Source organism: Procambarus clarkii, chromosome 63 (assembly GCF_040958095.1).
Source record: "Procambarus clarkii isolate CNS0578487 chromosome 63, FALCON_Pclarkii_2.0, whole genome shotgun sequence".
Classification (NCBI taxonomy): domain Eukaryota; kingdom Metazoa; phylum Arthropoda; class Malacostraca; order Decapoda; family Cambaridae; genus Procambarus; species Procambarus clarkii.
The window spans coordinates 28,791,797-28,807,725 of record NC_091212.1 but is presented as its reverse complement, the minus strand read 5'-3'; the positions used below and the strand labels follow the sequence as shown (position 1 = coordinate 28,807,725).

Below are 15,929 nucleotides of genomic sequence, written 5' to 3'. Positions count from 1 at the left end.
TTATGTTCTTATGTTCTTATGTAGATCACTTGCGTCAAACTATCGGCCAATTGGACTAGCGTCTATTGTGGGAGGGTTGCTTGAATTAATGATTGCGGGTGCGGTTCGTCTCCATCTTGAAAAACATAAATTGGTGGGTGGGTCGCATCATTGTTTTGCAGGTGCCCGTTCGTGTTTGGCAGGTTTGCTAACTTTTTGTTCCAGCATGGTTGAGGCAGTTGGTAGTGGTGGGGATTGTGATGTTGTGTGCCTTGACTTTGGCAAGGCTTTTGATGCAGTGCCATATGGGGGACTGGTTGGAAAAATGGAGGCTCATGGTGTTGGGGGTGCTGTGTTGAGTTGGATTGGGGCATGGCTGTTCCAAGGGGGGCAGAGAGTTGGTATGGGTGGGGTTGGGCCGGAGTGGGATGGTGTTGTTGGTGGAGTGCCTCGGGGCTCTGTCCTGGGACCTCTGTTGTTTGTAATATATATAAATGATTTGGATTTGGGTTTGAGTGGCAACATTTGCGGATTTGCCGATGATGCGAAGATCCGTGGGGAAATTGATTCGGAGGAGGACTCGCTGTCGCTTAAGGTTGGTCTGGATGGGGTTTTGATATGGTCGGAGGATTGGCAGATGCAGTTTGATGCTGCAGTTCCATGTGGAACTGCAGCATCAAACTGCAATCCATGTGGAGTTCTGGGGCTGGGTAATGATGATAGAGTTGCGGGATGCGAGCTGGATGGTGTTGAGATTAAGAACATAAGAACATAAGAACAAAGGTAACTGCAGAAGGCCTATTGGCCCATACGAGGCAGCTCCTATTCTATAACCACCCAATCCCACTCATATACTTGTCCAACCCGTGCTTGAAACAATCGAGGGACCCCACCTCCACAATGTTACGCGGCAATTGGTTCCACAAATCAACAACCCTGTTACTGAACCAGTATTTACCCAAGTCTTTCCTAAATCTAAACTTATCCAATTTATATCCATTGTTTCGTGTTCTGTCCTGTGTTGATACTTTTAATACCCTATTAATATCCCCCCGGTTATGTCCATTCATCCACTTGTAAACCTCTATCATGTCACCCCTAACTCTTCGCCTTTCCAGTGAATGCAACTTAAGCTTTGTTAATCTTTCTTCATATGAAAAATTTCTAATTTGGGGAATTAACTTAGTCATCCTACGCTGGACACGTTCAAGTGAATTTATATCCATTCTATAATATGGCGACCAAAACTGAACTGCATAATCTAAATGGGGCCTAACTAGAGCAAGATATAGCTTGAGAACCACACCAGGTGTCTTGTTACTAACGCTGCGATTAATAAATCCAAGTGTCCGATTTGCCTTATTACGAACATTTATGCATTGATCCTTTTGTTTTAAATTCTTACTAATCATAACTCCCAGATCCCTTTCGCAATCCGACTTCGCAATCACAACACCATCTAGCTCGTATCTTGAAACTCTATCATCATTACCTAACCTCAGAACTTTACATTTATCAGCATTAAATTGCATCTGCCAATCCTTTGACCATTTCAAAACCCTATCTAGATCAACTTGAAGTGATAGTGAGTCCTCCTCCGAATTAATTTCCCTACCGATTTTCGTATCATCGGCAAATTTGCAAATGTTGCTACTCAAACCTGAATCTAAATCATTTATATATATTATAAACAACAGAGGTCCCAGGACAGAGCCTTGAGGCACTCCATTTACAACATTTTCCCACTCTGACTTGATTCCATTTATACTAACTCTCTGTTTCCTTTGGTATAGCCATGCCCTAATCCAGCTTAATATAGCACCCCCAATACCATGAGACTCTATTTTTTTAATCAGTCTTTCATGTGGCACTGTATCAAAAGCTTTGCTAAAGTCAAGGTATACAACATCGCAATCCTTACCACTAAGAACATAAGAACAAAGGTAACTGCAGAAGGCCTATTGGCCCATACGAGGCAGCTCCTATTCTATAACCACCCAATCCCACTCATATACTTGTCCAACCCGTGCTTGAAACAATCGAGGGACCCCACCTCCACAATGTTACGCGGCAATTGGTTCCACAAATCAACAACCCTGTTACTGAACCAGTATTTACCCAAGTCTTTCCTAAATCTAAACTTATCCAATTTATATCCATTGTTTCGTGTTCTGTCCTGTGTTGATACTTTTAATACCCTATTAATATCCCCCCGGTTATGTCCATTCATCCACTTGTAAACCTCTATCATGTCACCCCTAACTCTTCGCCTTTCCAGTGAATGCAACTTAAGCTTTGTTAATCTTTCTTCATATGAAAGATTTCTAATTTGGGGAATTAACTTAGTCATCCTACGCTGGACACGTTCAAGTGAATTTATATGCATTCTATAATATGGCGACCAAAACTGAACTGCATAATCTAAATGGGGCCTAACTAGAGCAAGATATAGCTTGAGAACCACACCAGGTGTCTTGTTACTAACGCTGCGATTAATAAATCCAAGTGTCCGATTTGCCTTATTACGAACATTTATGCATTGATCCTTTTGTTTTAAATTCTTACTAATCATAACTCCCAGATCCCTTTCGCAATCCGACTTCGCAATCACAACACCATCTAGCTCGTATCTTGTAACTCTATCATCATTACCTAACCTCAGAACTTTACATTTATCAGCATTAAACTGCATCTGCCAATCCTTTGACCATTTCAAAACCCTATCTAGATCAACTTGAAGTGATAGTGAGTCCTCCTCCGAATTAATTTCCCTACCGATTTTCGTATCATCGGCAAATTTGCAAATGTTGCTACTCAAACCTGAATCTAAATCATTTATATATATTATAAACAACAGAGGTCCCAGGACAGAGCCTTGAGGCACTCCACTTACAACATTTTCCCACTCTGACTTGATTCCATTTATACTAACTCTCTGTTTCCTTTGGTATAGCCATGCCCTAATCCAGCTTAATATAGCACCCCCAATACCATGAGACTCTATTTTTTTAATCAGTCTTTCATGTGGCACTGTATCAAAAGCTTTGCTAAAGTCAAGGTATACAACATCGCAATCCTTACCACTATCAACTGCCTCAACAATGCTAGAATAAAAAGATAACAAATTTGTTAAACATGAACGGCCATTTATAAAACCATGTTGCGACTCAATTATTAATTTATGTTTTTCAAGATGAAGACGAATTTTATTTGCTATTATAGATTCGAGTAACTTTCCCACAATAGACGTTAGGCTAATTGGTCGATAGTTAGACGCAAGTGATCTATCTCCTTTCTTAAAAACTGGTATCACATTAGCAACTTTCCAAAACTCTGGCACTCTGCCTGACTCTATTGATTTATTAAATATGGTTGACAGTGGGTCACAAAGCTCCTCTTTGCATTCTTTAAGCACCCTAGCAAACACTTCATCCGGCCCTGGGGATTTGTTTGGCTTGAGTTTTACTATTTGTTTAAGAACATCCTCCCTGGTAACTGCTAAACTCGTCAACCTGTCCTCGTCCCCACCCACATAGACTTGTTCGGCTGAAGGCATATTGTTAAGTTCCTCTTTAGTAAATACAGATACAAAATATTTATTAAAAATACTACTCATCTCTTCATCACTATCTGTTATTTGACCTGTCTCAGTTTTTAATGGACCTATCCTTTCCCTAGTCTTAGTACGATATAACTGAAAAAACCCTTTAGGATTTGTCTTTGCTTGCCCTGCTATGCGAACTTCATAGTTTCTTTTTGCTTTCCTTATCTCTTTTTTAACATTTCTAACCAGTTGTACGAATTCCTGTTCTAAAGTGACCTCCCCATTTTTAATCCTTTTGTACCAAGCTCTCTTTTTACCTATAAGGTTCTTCAAATTCTTTGTTATCCACTTTGGGTCATTAGTATACGATCTATTCAATTTGTATGGTATACTACGTTCCTGTGCTTTGTTTAGAATATTCTTAAATAAGTTATATATTGAATCCACATCGAAATCCCCATTTAAGTCACCTATCGCTGGGTTCATGTCTCGCTCCAAGACCGGCCCACACCCCATACCCAAGCCTTTCCAATCAATTTGACCCAAAAAATTTCTTAGGCTATTAAAATCAGCTTTTCGAAAATCTGGCACTTTAACAGAATTTTCTCCTATTGCGGGGTCGGGTTGCGAAGGGGATCTGGGAGTTGTGATTGGTGAGAATTTGGAGCGGGAGGATCAGTGCATGAATGTTCGTGGTGGGGCGAATGGGACACTGGGATTTGTTAGTCGAGGCGTTGGTGGCGGGACACCTGGTGTGGTTCTTGGGCTGTATCTTGCCCTCGTTGGGCCCCATTTGGATTGTGCAGTTCGGTTTTGGTCGCCGTGTTGTGGAGTGGATGTGGGTTCACTTGGGCGTGTCCAGCGTGGGATGACTGAGTTGATTCCCCAAATTTGAAATCTTTCATACGAAGAGGGGTTGGCGGAGCTTGAGTTGCATTCGCTGGAGGGGCGAGGGGTTGGGGGTGGCATGGTGGAGGTTTGCGGGTGGATGAGTGGACATAACGGGGGAAATATTGATGAGGTGTTGAGAATATCTCAACACCCCATCAACACCCCATTATGTTTAACAAATTTGTTATCTTTTTATTCTAGCATTGTTGAGGCAGTTGATAGTGGTAAGGATTGCGATGTTGTGTACCTTTAGCAAAGCTTTTGATACAGTGCTACATGAAAGACTAATTAAAAAAATAGAAGCTCATGGTATTGGGGGTGCTATATTAACTTGGATTAGGGCATGGTTATTCCAAAGGAAACAGAGAGTTAGTATAAATGGAGTCAAGTCAGAGTGGGAAAATGTTGTAAGTGGGGTGCCTCAGGGCTCTGTCCTGGGACCTCTGTTGTTTATAATATATATAAATGATTTAGATTCAGGTTTGAGTAGCAACATTTGCAAATTTGCCGATGATACGAAAATCGGTAGGGAAATTAATACGGAGGAGGACTTACAATCACTTCAAGTTGATCTAGATAGGGTTTTGAAATGGTCGAAGGATTGGCAGATGCAGTTTAATGCTGATAAATGTAAAGTTCTGAGGTTAGGTAATGATGATAGGGTTACAAGATACGAGCTAGATGGTGTTGAGATTGCGAAGTCGAATTGCGAAAGGGATCTGGGAGTTATGATTAGCAAGAATTTAAAACAAAAGGATCAATGCATAAATGTTCGTAATAAGGCAAATCGGACACTTGGATTTATTAATCGCAGCGTTAGTAACAAGACACCTGGTGTGGTTCTCAAGCTATATCTTGCTCTAGTTAGGCCCCATTTAGATTATGCAGTTCAGTTTTGGTCGCCATATTATAGAATGGATATAAATTCACTTGAACGTGTCCAGCGTAGGATGACTAAGTTAATTCCCCAAATTAGAAATCTTTCATATGAAGAAAGATTAACAAAGCTTAAGTTGCATTCACTGGAAAGGCGAAGAGTTAGGGGCGACATGATAGAGGTTTACAAGTGGGTGAATGGACATAACAAAGGGGATATTAATGGGGTATTGAAAGTATCAACACAAGACAGAACACGAAACAATGGGTATAAATTGGATAAGTTTAGATTTAGGAAAGACTTGGGTAAATACTGGTTCAGTAACAGGGTTGTTGATTTGTGGAACCAATTACCGCGTAACGTGCTGGAGGTGGGGTCCCTCGATTGTTTCAAGCGCGGGTTGGACAAGTATATGAGTGGGATTGGGTGGTTATAGAATAGGAGCTGCCTCGTGTGGGCCAGTGGGCCTTCTGCAGTTGCCTTTGTTCTTATGTTCTTATGTTCTTATCTGGGAGTTATGATTAGTAAGAATTTAAAACCAAAGGATCAATGCATGAATGTTCGTAATAAAGCGAATATGACACTGGGATTTATTAATCGAAGCGTTAGTAACAAGACTCCCGGTGTGGTTCTTAAGCTATATCTTGCTCTGGTTAGGCCCCATTTAGATTATGCAGTTCAGTTTTGGTCGCCGTATTATAGAATGGATATAAATTCACTTGAACGTGTCCAACGTAGGATGACTAAGTTAATTCCCCAAATTAGAAATCTTTCATATGAAGAAAGATTAACAAAGCTTAAGTTGCATTCAGTGGAAAGGCAAAGAGTTAGAGGTGACATGATAGAGGTTTACCAGTGGATGAATGGACATAACAGGGGATATTAATAGATATAATAATAGGGATTTTTTTAATAGGGTATTAAAAATATCAACACAAGACAGAACACGAAACAATGGGTATAAATTGGATAAGTTTCGATTTAGGACAGACTTGAGTAAATACTGGTTCAGTAACAGGGTTGTTGAATTGTGGAACCAATTGCCGCGTAACGTGGTGGAGGTGGTGTCCCTCGATTGTTTCAAGCGCGGGTTGGACAAGTATATGAGTAGGATTGGGTGGTTATAGAATAGGAGCTGCCTCGTAAGGGCCAATAGGCCTTCTGCAGTTACATAACATAAGAACATAAGAAAAAAGGTAACTGCAGAAGGCCTGTTGGCCCTTACGAGGCAGCTCCTATTCTATAACCACCCAATCCCACTCATATACTTGTCCAACCCGCGCGTGAAGCAATCGAGGAACCCCACCTCCACCACGTTACGCGGCAATTGGGTCCACAAATCAACAACCCTGTTACTGAACCAGTATTTACCCAAGTCTTTCCTAAATCTAAACTTATCCAATTTATACCCATTGTTTCGTGTTCTGTCTTGTGTTGATACTTTTAATACCCTATTAATATCCCCCCTGTTATGTCCATTCATCCACTTGTAAACCTCTATCATGTCACCCCTAACTCTTCACCTTTCCAGTGAATGCAACTTAAGCTTTGTTAATCTTTCTTCATATGAAAGATTTCTAATTTGGGGAATTAACTTAGTCATCCTACGTTGGACACGTTCAAGTGAATTTATATCCATTCTATAATACGGCGACCAAAACTGAACTGCATAATCTAAATGGGGCCTAACCAGAGCAAGATATAGCTTAAGAACCACACCAGGTGTCTTGTTACTAACGCTTCGATTAATAAATCCCAGTGTCCTATTCGCCTAATTACGAAAATTCATGCATTGATCCTTTTGTTTTAAATTCTTACTAGTCATAACTCCCAGATCCCTTTTGCAATCTCAACACCATCTAGCTCGTATCTTGTAACTCTATCATCATTACCTAGCCTCAGAACTTTACATTTATCAGCATTAAGCTGCATTTGCCAATCCTTTGACCATTTCAAAACCCTATCTAGATCAACTTGAAGTGATAGTAAGTCCTCCTCCGAATTAATTTGCCTACCGATTTTCGTATCATCGGCAAATTTGCAAATGTTGCTACTCAAACATGAATCTAAATCATTTATATATATTATAAGCAAGAGAGGTCCCAGGACAGAGCCATGAGATACTCCACTAACAACATTATCCCACTCTGACTTAACCCCATTTATACTAACTCTCTGTTTCCTTTGGAATAGCCATGCCCTAATCCAAGTTAATTACCTTTGCTACTTTTGTTCTTATGTTATGTTCTTATGCTATATTAAGCTGGATTAGGGCATGGGTATACCAAAGGAAACAGAGTTAGTATAAATGGAGTCAAATCAGAGTGGGAAAAAGTTGTAAGAACATAAGAACATAAGAACAAAGGTAACTGCAGAAGGCCTATTGGCCCATACGAGGCAGCTCCTATTCTATAACCACCCAATCCCACTCATATACTTGTCCAACCCGTGCTTGAAACAATCGAGGGACCCCACCTCCACAATGTTACGCGGCAATTGGTTCCACAAATCAACAACCCTGTTACTGAACCAGTATTTACCCAAGTCTTTCCTAAATCTAAACTTATCCAATTTATATCCATTGTTTCGTGTTCTGTCCTGTGTTGATACTTTTAATACCCTATTAATATCCCCCCGGTTATGTCCATTCATCCACTTGTAAACCTCTATCATGTCACCCCTAACTCTTCGCCTTTCCAGTGAATGCAACTTAAGCTTTGTTAATCTTTCTTCATATGAAAGATTTCTAATTTGGGGAATTAACTTAGTCATCCTACGCTGGACACGTTCAAGTGAATTTATATCCATTCTATAATATGGCGACCAAAACTGAACTGCATAATCTAAATGGGGCCTAACTAGAGCAAGATATAGCTTGAGAACCACACCAGGTGTCTTGTTACTAACGCTGCGATTAATAAATCCAAGTGTCCGATTTGCCTTATTACGAACATTTATGCATTGATCCTTTTGTTTTAAATTCTTACTAATCATAACTCCCAGATCCCTTTCGCAATCCGACTTCGCAATCACAACACCATCTAGCTCGTATCTTGTAACTCTATCATCATTACCTAACCTCAGAACTTTACATTTATCAGCATTAAACTGCATCTGCCAATCCTTTGACCATTTCAAAACCCTATCTAGATCAACTTGAAGTGATAGTGAGTCCTCCTCCGAATTAATTTCCCTACCGATTTTCGTATCATCGGCAAATTTGCAAATGTTGCTACTCAAACCTGAATCTAAATCATTTATATATATTATAAACAACAGAGGTCCCAGGACAGAGCCTTGAGGCACTCCACTTACAACACTTTCCCACTCTGACTTGATTCCATTTATACTAACTCTCTGTTTCCTTTGGTATAGCCATGCCCTAATCCAGCTTAATATAGCACCCCCAATACCATGAGACTCTATTTTTTTAATCAGTCTTTCATGTGGCACTGTATCAAAAGCTTTGCTAAAGTCAAGGTATACAACATCGCAATCCTTACCACTATCAACTGCCTCAACAATGCTAGAATAAAAAGATAACAAATTTGTTAAACATGAACGGCCATTTATAAAACCATGTTGCGACTCAATTATTAATTTATGTTTTTCAAGATGAAGACGAATTTTATTTGCTATTATAGATTCGAGTAACTTTCCCACAATAGACGTTAGGCTAATTGGTCGATAGTTAGACGCAAGAGATCTATCTCCTTTCTTAAAAACTGGTATCACATTAGCAACTTTCCAAAACTCTGGCACTCTGCCTGACTCTATTGATTTATTAAATATGGTTGACAGTGGGTCACAAAGCTCCTCTTTGCATTCTTTAAGCACCCTAGCAAACACTTCATCCGGCCCTGGGGATTTGTTTGGTTTGAGTTTTACTATTTGTTTAAGAACATCCTCCCTGGTAACTGCTAAACTCGTCAACCTGTCCTCGTCCCCACCCACATAGACTTGTTCGGCTGAAGGCATATTGTTAAGTTCCTCTTTAGTAAATACAGATACAAAATATTTATTAAAAATACTACTCATCTCTTCATCACTATCTGTTATTTGACCTGTCTCAGTTTTTAATGGACCTATCCTTTCCCTAGTCTTAGTACGATATAACTGAAAAAACCCTTTAGGATTTGTCTTTGCTTGCCCTGCTATGCGAACTTCATAGTTTCTTTTTGCTTTCCTTATCTCTTTTTTAACATTTCTAACCAGTTGTACGAATTCCTGTTCTAAAGTGACCTCCCCATTTTTAATCCTTTTGTACCAAGCTCTCTTTTTACCTATAAGGTTCTTCAAATTCTTTGTTATCCACTTTGGGTCATTAGTATACGATCTATTCAATTTGTATGGTATACTACGTTCCTGTGCTTTGTTTAGAATATTCTTAAATAAGTAATATATTGAATCCACATCGAAATCCCTATTTAAGTCACCTATCGCTGGGTTCATGTCTCGCTCCAAGACCGGCCCACACCCCATACCCAAGCCTTTCCAATCAATTTGACCCAAAAAATTTCTTAGGCTATTAAAATCAGCTTTTCGAAAATCTGGCACTTTAACAGAATTTTCTCCTACTGGTCTATTCCATTCTATGCTAAATCTGATTTCTTTGTGATCACTGCTCCCTAGCTCACTCCCTATTTCGATGTCATTAATTTGCGTTTCCCTGTTAGTTAACACTAAATCTAAAATATTATTTTCCCGTGTTGGTTCCTTAATGTGTTGCGTAAGAAAGCAATCGTCAATTAATTCTAGAAAATCTTCTGCTTCACTATTCCCTGTTTTGTTCAACCAGTTTATTCCGCTAAAATTAAAGTCACCCATGACATAAATACTGTAAGATCTAGATGCTCTAGATATTTCATCCCATAGATGCTTTGCTTCCATTCTGTCTAAATTTGGTGGCCTATATATTACTCCTATTATAATATTATTAGCTTTTTCGTTTAATTCAATCCAAATAGTTTCTGAGTGTGGCTCTGTTTTGATTCCCTCTTTGAGACTACATTTCAAATTGTCCCTAACATATATGGCTACTCCACCTCCTCGTCTAATATATCTATCTGTGTGAAATAGTTTAAATCCATATATTTGATTATATATGGAGTGCCTCATATATAAGGAGGAGGCACTTACTTACTCCATAAGTAAGTGGAGTGCCTCAAGGCTCTGTCTTGGGAACTCTATTGTTTGTGGTATGTATAAATGATTTGGATTCGGGTTTGAGTGGCGACATCTGCAGGTTTGCGGGGATCGGTGGGGAAGTCAACACGGGGGGGGGAGGGGGGCTCGCTGTCACTTCGGGTTGATCTGGGTAGGGTTTTAGAGTGGTCGAGGGATTGGCGGGTGCAGTTTAATGCTTATGATTGTGGAGTTTTGGGGCTGGGTGGTGATGGTGGAGTTGCAGGATGCGAGCTGGATGGTGTTGAGGTTGCGAGGGGGATCTGGGAGTTGTGATTGGTGGGAATTTGAAACAGGGGGATCAATGTGTGAATGTTCGTGGTGGGGCGAGTGGGACACTGAGATTTGTTAGTCGAGGCGTTGGTGACGGGGCGCCTGGTGTGGTTCTTCAGCTGTGTCTTTCTCTGGTTGGGCCCCATTTGGATTGTGCAGTTCAGTTTTGGTCGCCGTACTATAGAATGGATGTGGGTTCACTTGAACGTGTCCAGCGTGGGATGACAAAGTTAGTTCCCGAAATTGGAGGACTTTCGTGTGAGGAGGGATTGATAGGGCTCGGGTTGCGTTCGCTGGGGAGGCGAGGGGTTGGGGGTGGCATGGTGGAGGTTTGCGGGTGGATGAGTGGACGTAACAAGGGGGATGTTGATAGGGTGTTAGAAGTGTCAACTCAGGACGGAGCACGAAACAGTGGGTGTGGATTGGATGGGTTTGGATTTGGGAGAGACTTGGGTGGGTGCTGGTTCGGTGGCAGGGTTGTTGATTTGTGGAGCCGGTTGCCGCGTGGCGTGGTGGAGGTGGGGTCCCTCGATTGTTTCGGGCGCGGGTTGGACATGTGTATGAGTGGGATTGGGTGGTTGTGGATGGGAGCTGCCTCGTGTGGGCCGGTGGGCCTTCTGCAGTTACCTTTGTTCTTATATTCTTATGTTCTTATGAAACAATGGGTATTAATTGGATTGGTTTGGATTTGGGAGGGACTTGGGTGGGTATTAGTTCGGTGGCAGGGTTGTTGATTTGTGGAGCCGGTGTCCGCGTGGCGTGGTGGAGGTAGGATCCCTCGATTGTTTCAATCGCGGGTTGGACAAGTATATGAATGGGATTGGGTGGTTATAGATAGGAGCTGCCTCGTATGGGCCAATAGGCCTTCTGCAGTTACCTTTGTTCTTATGAAAGACTGATTAAAAAGACAGAGGCTCATGATATTGGGGGTGCTATATTAAGCTGGATTAGGGCATGGCTATACCAAAGGAAACAGAGTTAGTATAAATGGAGTCAAGTCAGAGTGAGAAAATGTTGTAAGTGGAGTGCCTCAAGGCTCTGTCCTGGGACCTCTGTTGCTGATAAATGTAAAGTTTTGAGGCTAGGTAATGATGATAGAGTTTAAAAGTTTAAAACTACATTATATGTAGTTTTAAAAAAGTTAAGAAAACTTGGTGTTCACCGTTACAGAGAAAATGAGTTATGAATGACAATTTGTGTGTAGACTCTTGGTAAACTGGGGAACCAGCAGAAAGAAGGTTCCAATATAAATTTAATTGGTTATCATAAATTGTGTGTTTTTTTCTTCAAATTAATGTTGATTTGTCATCTGAGAGGGTTGTTGGGCTGCCATTGGGTATGGTCAGCCTGGATTTTGAGTTACCATGGTACCTTACCTTGAGGTTACCTTGAGGTGCTTCCGGGGCTTAGCATCCCCGCGGCCCGGTCGTCGACCAGGCCCCCTGGTTGCTGGACTGATCAACCAGGCTGTTGGACGCGGCTGCTCGCAGCCTGACGTATGAGTCACAGCCTGGTTGATCAGGTATCCTTTGGTGGTTGTTACATATAAATAAATGTGTGTTCTATGGGGAGTCTAGCGTTAATGGATGTAGGGGCAGTAGTTAGCATTAGGAGTTATCAAATATGGGAGATCTCAAAGGCCCGGCCCCCACTAAATATATAAAAACAAACTTGTAGTGGCTTATTACAGCAATAGTCAGCCTAGAGGTTGATCATAGATCTCCTACACAGGAAAAATGGATACTCCTTTAACTAACTTACTTATTTATTAACCCCTTAACAACCCCCCATATACATTCACACCAATAACAATAATAATTACTTTACCACACTATCTTACGTTAAAAGCCTTGGTCCACATAGGCAGGATACAAGGTTTACACTGTGAACAAGCTAGGGTAAAGTACTACTGGTTAAGAACTGAAGCTTGATGCAGCTAAGGGTAGTGAGACCACGTGGTACCCCTAATACAACACAACACAACACTTAGGGGTACCCAAAACACTGGCAAATACTACCCCCAGGTCTCACCAATCTTCCCTACCAGAGTAGGCACACTTACAACACAGGATATACTGAACTTAAGGTAAGGGAAATAAGTAAGAGGAAAGGTAGACGGGGAGAGAGGTGCAGCCACAGAGTCCCGCTATTTACACCTCGAACGCCAACAGAGAAGAAGCCAGCATCTCCACTCTCCTCCCTCAGTTCACTCGCTGCCAGCAGACTACTCAACTAATCGTACAGCATTCCTATCCCAAGTTTACTCAGGTTTACTTTACAAATGATTAGAAAGTATTAGTAAAATAGTTGGTGCCTATTTTATTATTTAATAATCAACCCCAAGCTCAGTCTTTAAACGCTCTTTGAGAAAGAAGAATAGTCTTACGTCTGGCAGGGAAGATACAAACAAATGCAGCTCGCGATGCGTCCAATACTATAAGGTAGTTTATTTAGCTCAATTTTGACCTCTGGTTTCCACTGAGGAACCCAGGGCCGTAACAGAGGTGCTTATCCAGTTCTCTCTTGAACACTGTGAGGGGATTGCCAGTTATGCCCCTATGTGTAGCGGAAGCGTGTTGTCTCGGGCCTCTGATGTTGATAGAGTTCTCTCTCAGAGTACCTGTTGCACCTCCGCTTTTCAACGGGGGTATTCTGCACATCCTGCCATGTCTTCTGGTCTCATGTGATGTTATTTCTGTGTGCAGGTTTGGGACCAGCCCCTCTAATATTTTCCACATGTAAATTATTATGTATCTCTCCCGCCTGCGCTCAAGGGAGTACAGATTTAGGCTCTTTAGTCGGTCCCAATAGTTTAGGTGTTTTACTGAGTGGATTCTAGCAGTAAAGGATCTCTGCACGCTCTCCAGGTCAGCAATTTCTCCAGCTTTGAAAGGGGCTGTCATTGTGCAGCAGTACTCCACTCTAGAGAGCACAAGCGTTTTGAAAAGTGTCATCGTCGGTATAGCATCTCTAGTGTGAAAAGTTCTTGTTATCCAACCTGTCATTTTTCTTGCAGTTGTGACAGCTACTTTATTGTGTTCTTTAATGGTAAGGTCTTCCGACATGAGTACACCCAGATCCTTTACATTGCCTTTTCGTTCTATGTTATGATTTGCCTGAGTTTTGTACGTGGTTTCCGTTTTTATATTTTCATTTTTTTCCATAGCGCATGAACTGGAACTTATCTTCGTTAAACACCATATTATTTTCTGTAGCCCATAGAAAGACCTGATCTACATCTGACTGGATGTTTGCCGTGTCCTCTATGTTGCCTACCCTCATGAAGATCCTAGTGTCATCTGCAAAGGATGATACCTTTGATGGTAACTGTTATTGTTGAGAGTTTTTTTTATATAAATATTTCTCGACTGTGAGATGTGTATATTTAGATAGGGTAGCTATTTTTTTCGAGGCATGTGTTAGTTCCTTTATTGAATTGAAATTGAAATAAGTTTATTGATGTAAAATACACACAAAGGGATGAGGTAGCTCAAGCTATTCTCACCCCGTTCAGTTCATCGTGTTAATACATACATATACACACATCACAAACAATAAACATATTACCAAACATTCTGAGAGATAAACATCTACATTTCCTCCTTTACACAAAGTAGTATGGTATTAGACGTACACACAAATACTTTTATGACCTAGGTATACTGCATAGACAATTTGCAAGAGACATGCAGATAATTCAACAAAATATTACAGTCTTGGTGCAAAATTCTTATATCTCTCAAGAATATCATCAACCTTTCCGTTGTGACACATCCAGGCTATTTGTTCAGGAACAGTCCTTATCTCAGTCAAATCAAATGTTTATTTAGGCAAGGTACATACATACAAGATATTTTACAAAGAGTGATGGATTTATAGATAGGGCTAGTACATACAATGCCTAAAGCCACTATTACGCAAAGCGTTTCGGGCATGACAAACTTAAATGACTAAAGCTTAATACTAATTGAGCATAAAGAGTAAAATGAAAACATGGAATGAAAACATAGCTGAAAAAGCAGCACAAATACAATTCTGTCGACAAACAGCGCTCTTTAAAATAAACAGACATTGGTTGACAATAGAGGGGTAAGGTAGGTTACAGGGAATTTATTAGGTATAGCTTCGTTTTTATCTTAAACTGGTTGAGAGAGGTACAGTCTTTAACATGGTTGGGAAGGTCATTCCACATTCTGTGTCCCTTGATTTGTAGAACATTTCTAGTTTGATTAAGTCGTACTCTAGGAATATCAAAACTGTATTTATTTCTGGTGTGGTGCTCATGGGTTCTGTTACAACCTTCTAAGAAGCTTTTGAGGTCAGGATTGGCATTACAGTTCAGCGTTTTATATATGTATAATACACATGAGAGAATGTGCAGTGACTTAATATCTAACATATTCAGAGATTTGAGTAGGGGTACCGAGTGATGTCTGGGGCCAGAGTTGGATATTGTCCTAATAGCAGCTTTGTGTTGAGTAATTAGAGGACGTAAATGATTTTGGGTAGTAGAACCCCAAGCACAAATACCATAGTTGAGATATGGATAGATGAGGGAGTAATAGAGAGTCACCAGGGCAGGGCGGGCTACATAATATCTGATCTTAGAAAGAATGCCAACAGTTTTTGAAACTTTTTTTGATATATTTAGAATGTGTCCCTGGAAATTCCGCTTGTGGTCAATGAGAATGCCAAGGAATTTGTCAACTAATTTGTTACAAATTTGGGTATTGTTTATTTTGAGATTTATTTGATTAGAGGATTTATTGCCAAACAGAATATAGAAAATTTTGTCAATGTTAAGGGTGAGTTTGTTGGCAGTTAGCCAAAGATGGACTTTATTTTGCTCAGTATTTACAGTGGCATTTAGAGCAAGGGGGTCAGGACTGGAGTTTTTTTTTTTTTTATTATTATTATTATTTTCTACCACAGACGTGGCCACACATTTACAATGCTAACCAGCATATATACATTTTCTTCTGTCCTCCATGGACAGGGTTAGAGAAGTGTTAAACATATAGTTCAAGGGTTTATTGAACACTCAACCACAGAAGGTGATTCGGTGCTTTTAAAATGCTAAGCTAACCTACATACGTAAATACATAGATACACAGATTTACGCATGCCCTACATAAAGTGTTAGATGTGTCTTTTACATAGTGTCATTAATGTACATTCACA

The 15,929-nt window shown here is 40.5% G+C and overlaps 1 protein-coding gene across 1 annotated transcript; it reads left to right on the top strand.

The window, feature by feature from the left end:
- The first annotated feature begins 205 nt into the window (after positions 1-205).
- On the top strand, positions 206-754 carry LOC138354585 (uncharacterized). The gene has a single exon (XM_069308959.1). The coding sequence runs from the start codon at positions 206-208 to the stop codon at positions 752-754; it is 549 nt and encodes a 182-aa protein (XP_069165060.1).
- The last annotated feature ends 15,175 nt before the right edge of the window (positions 755-15,929 follow it).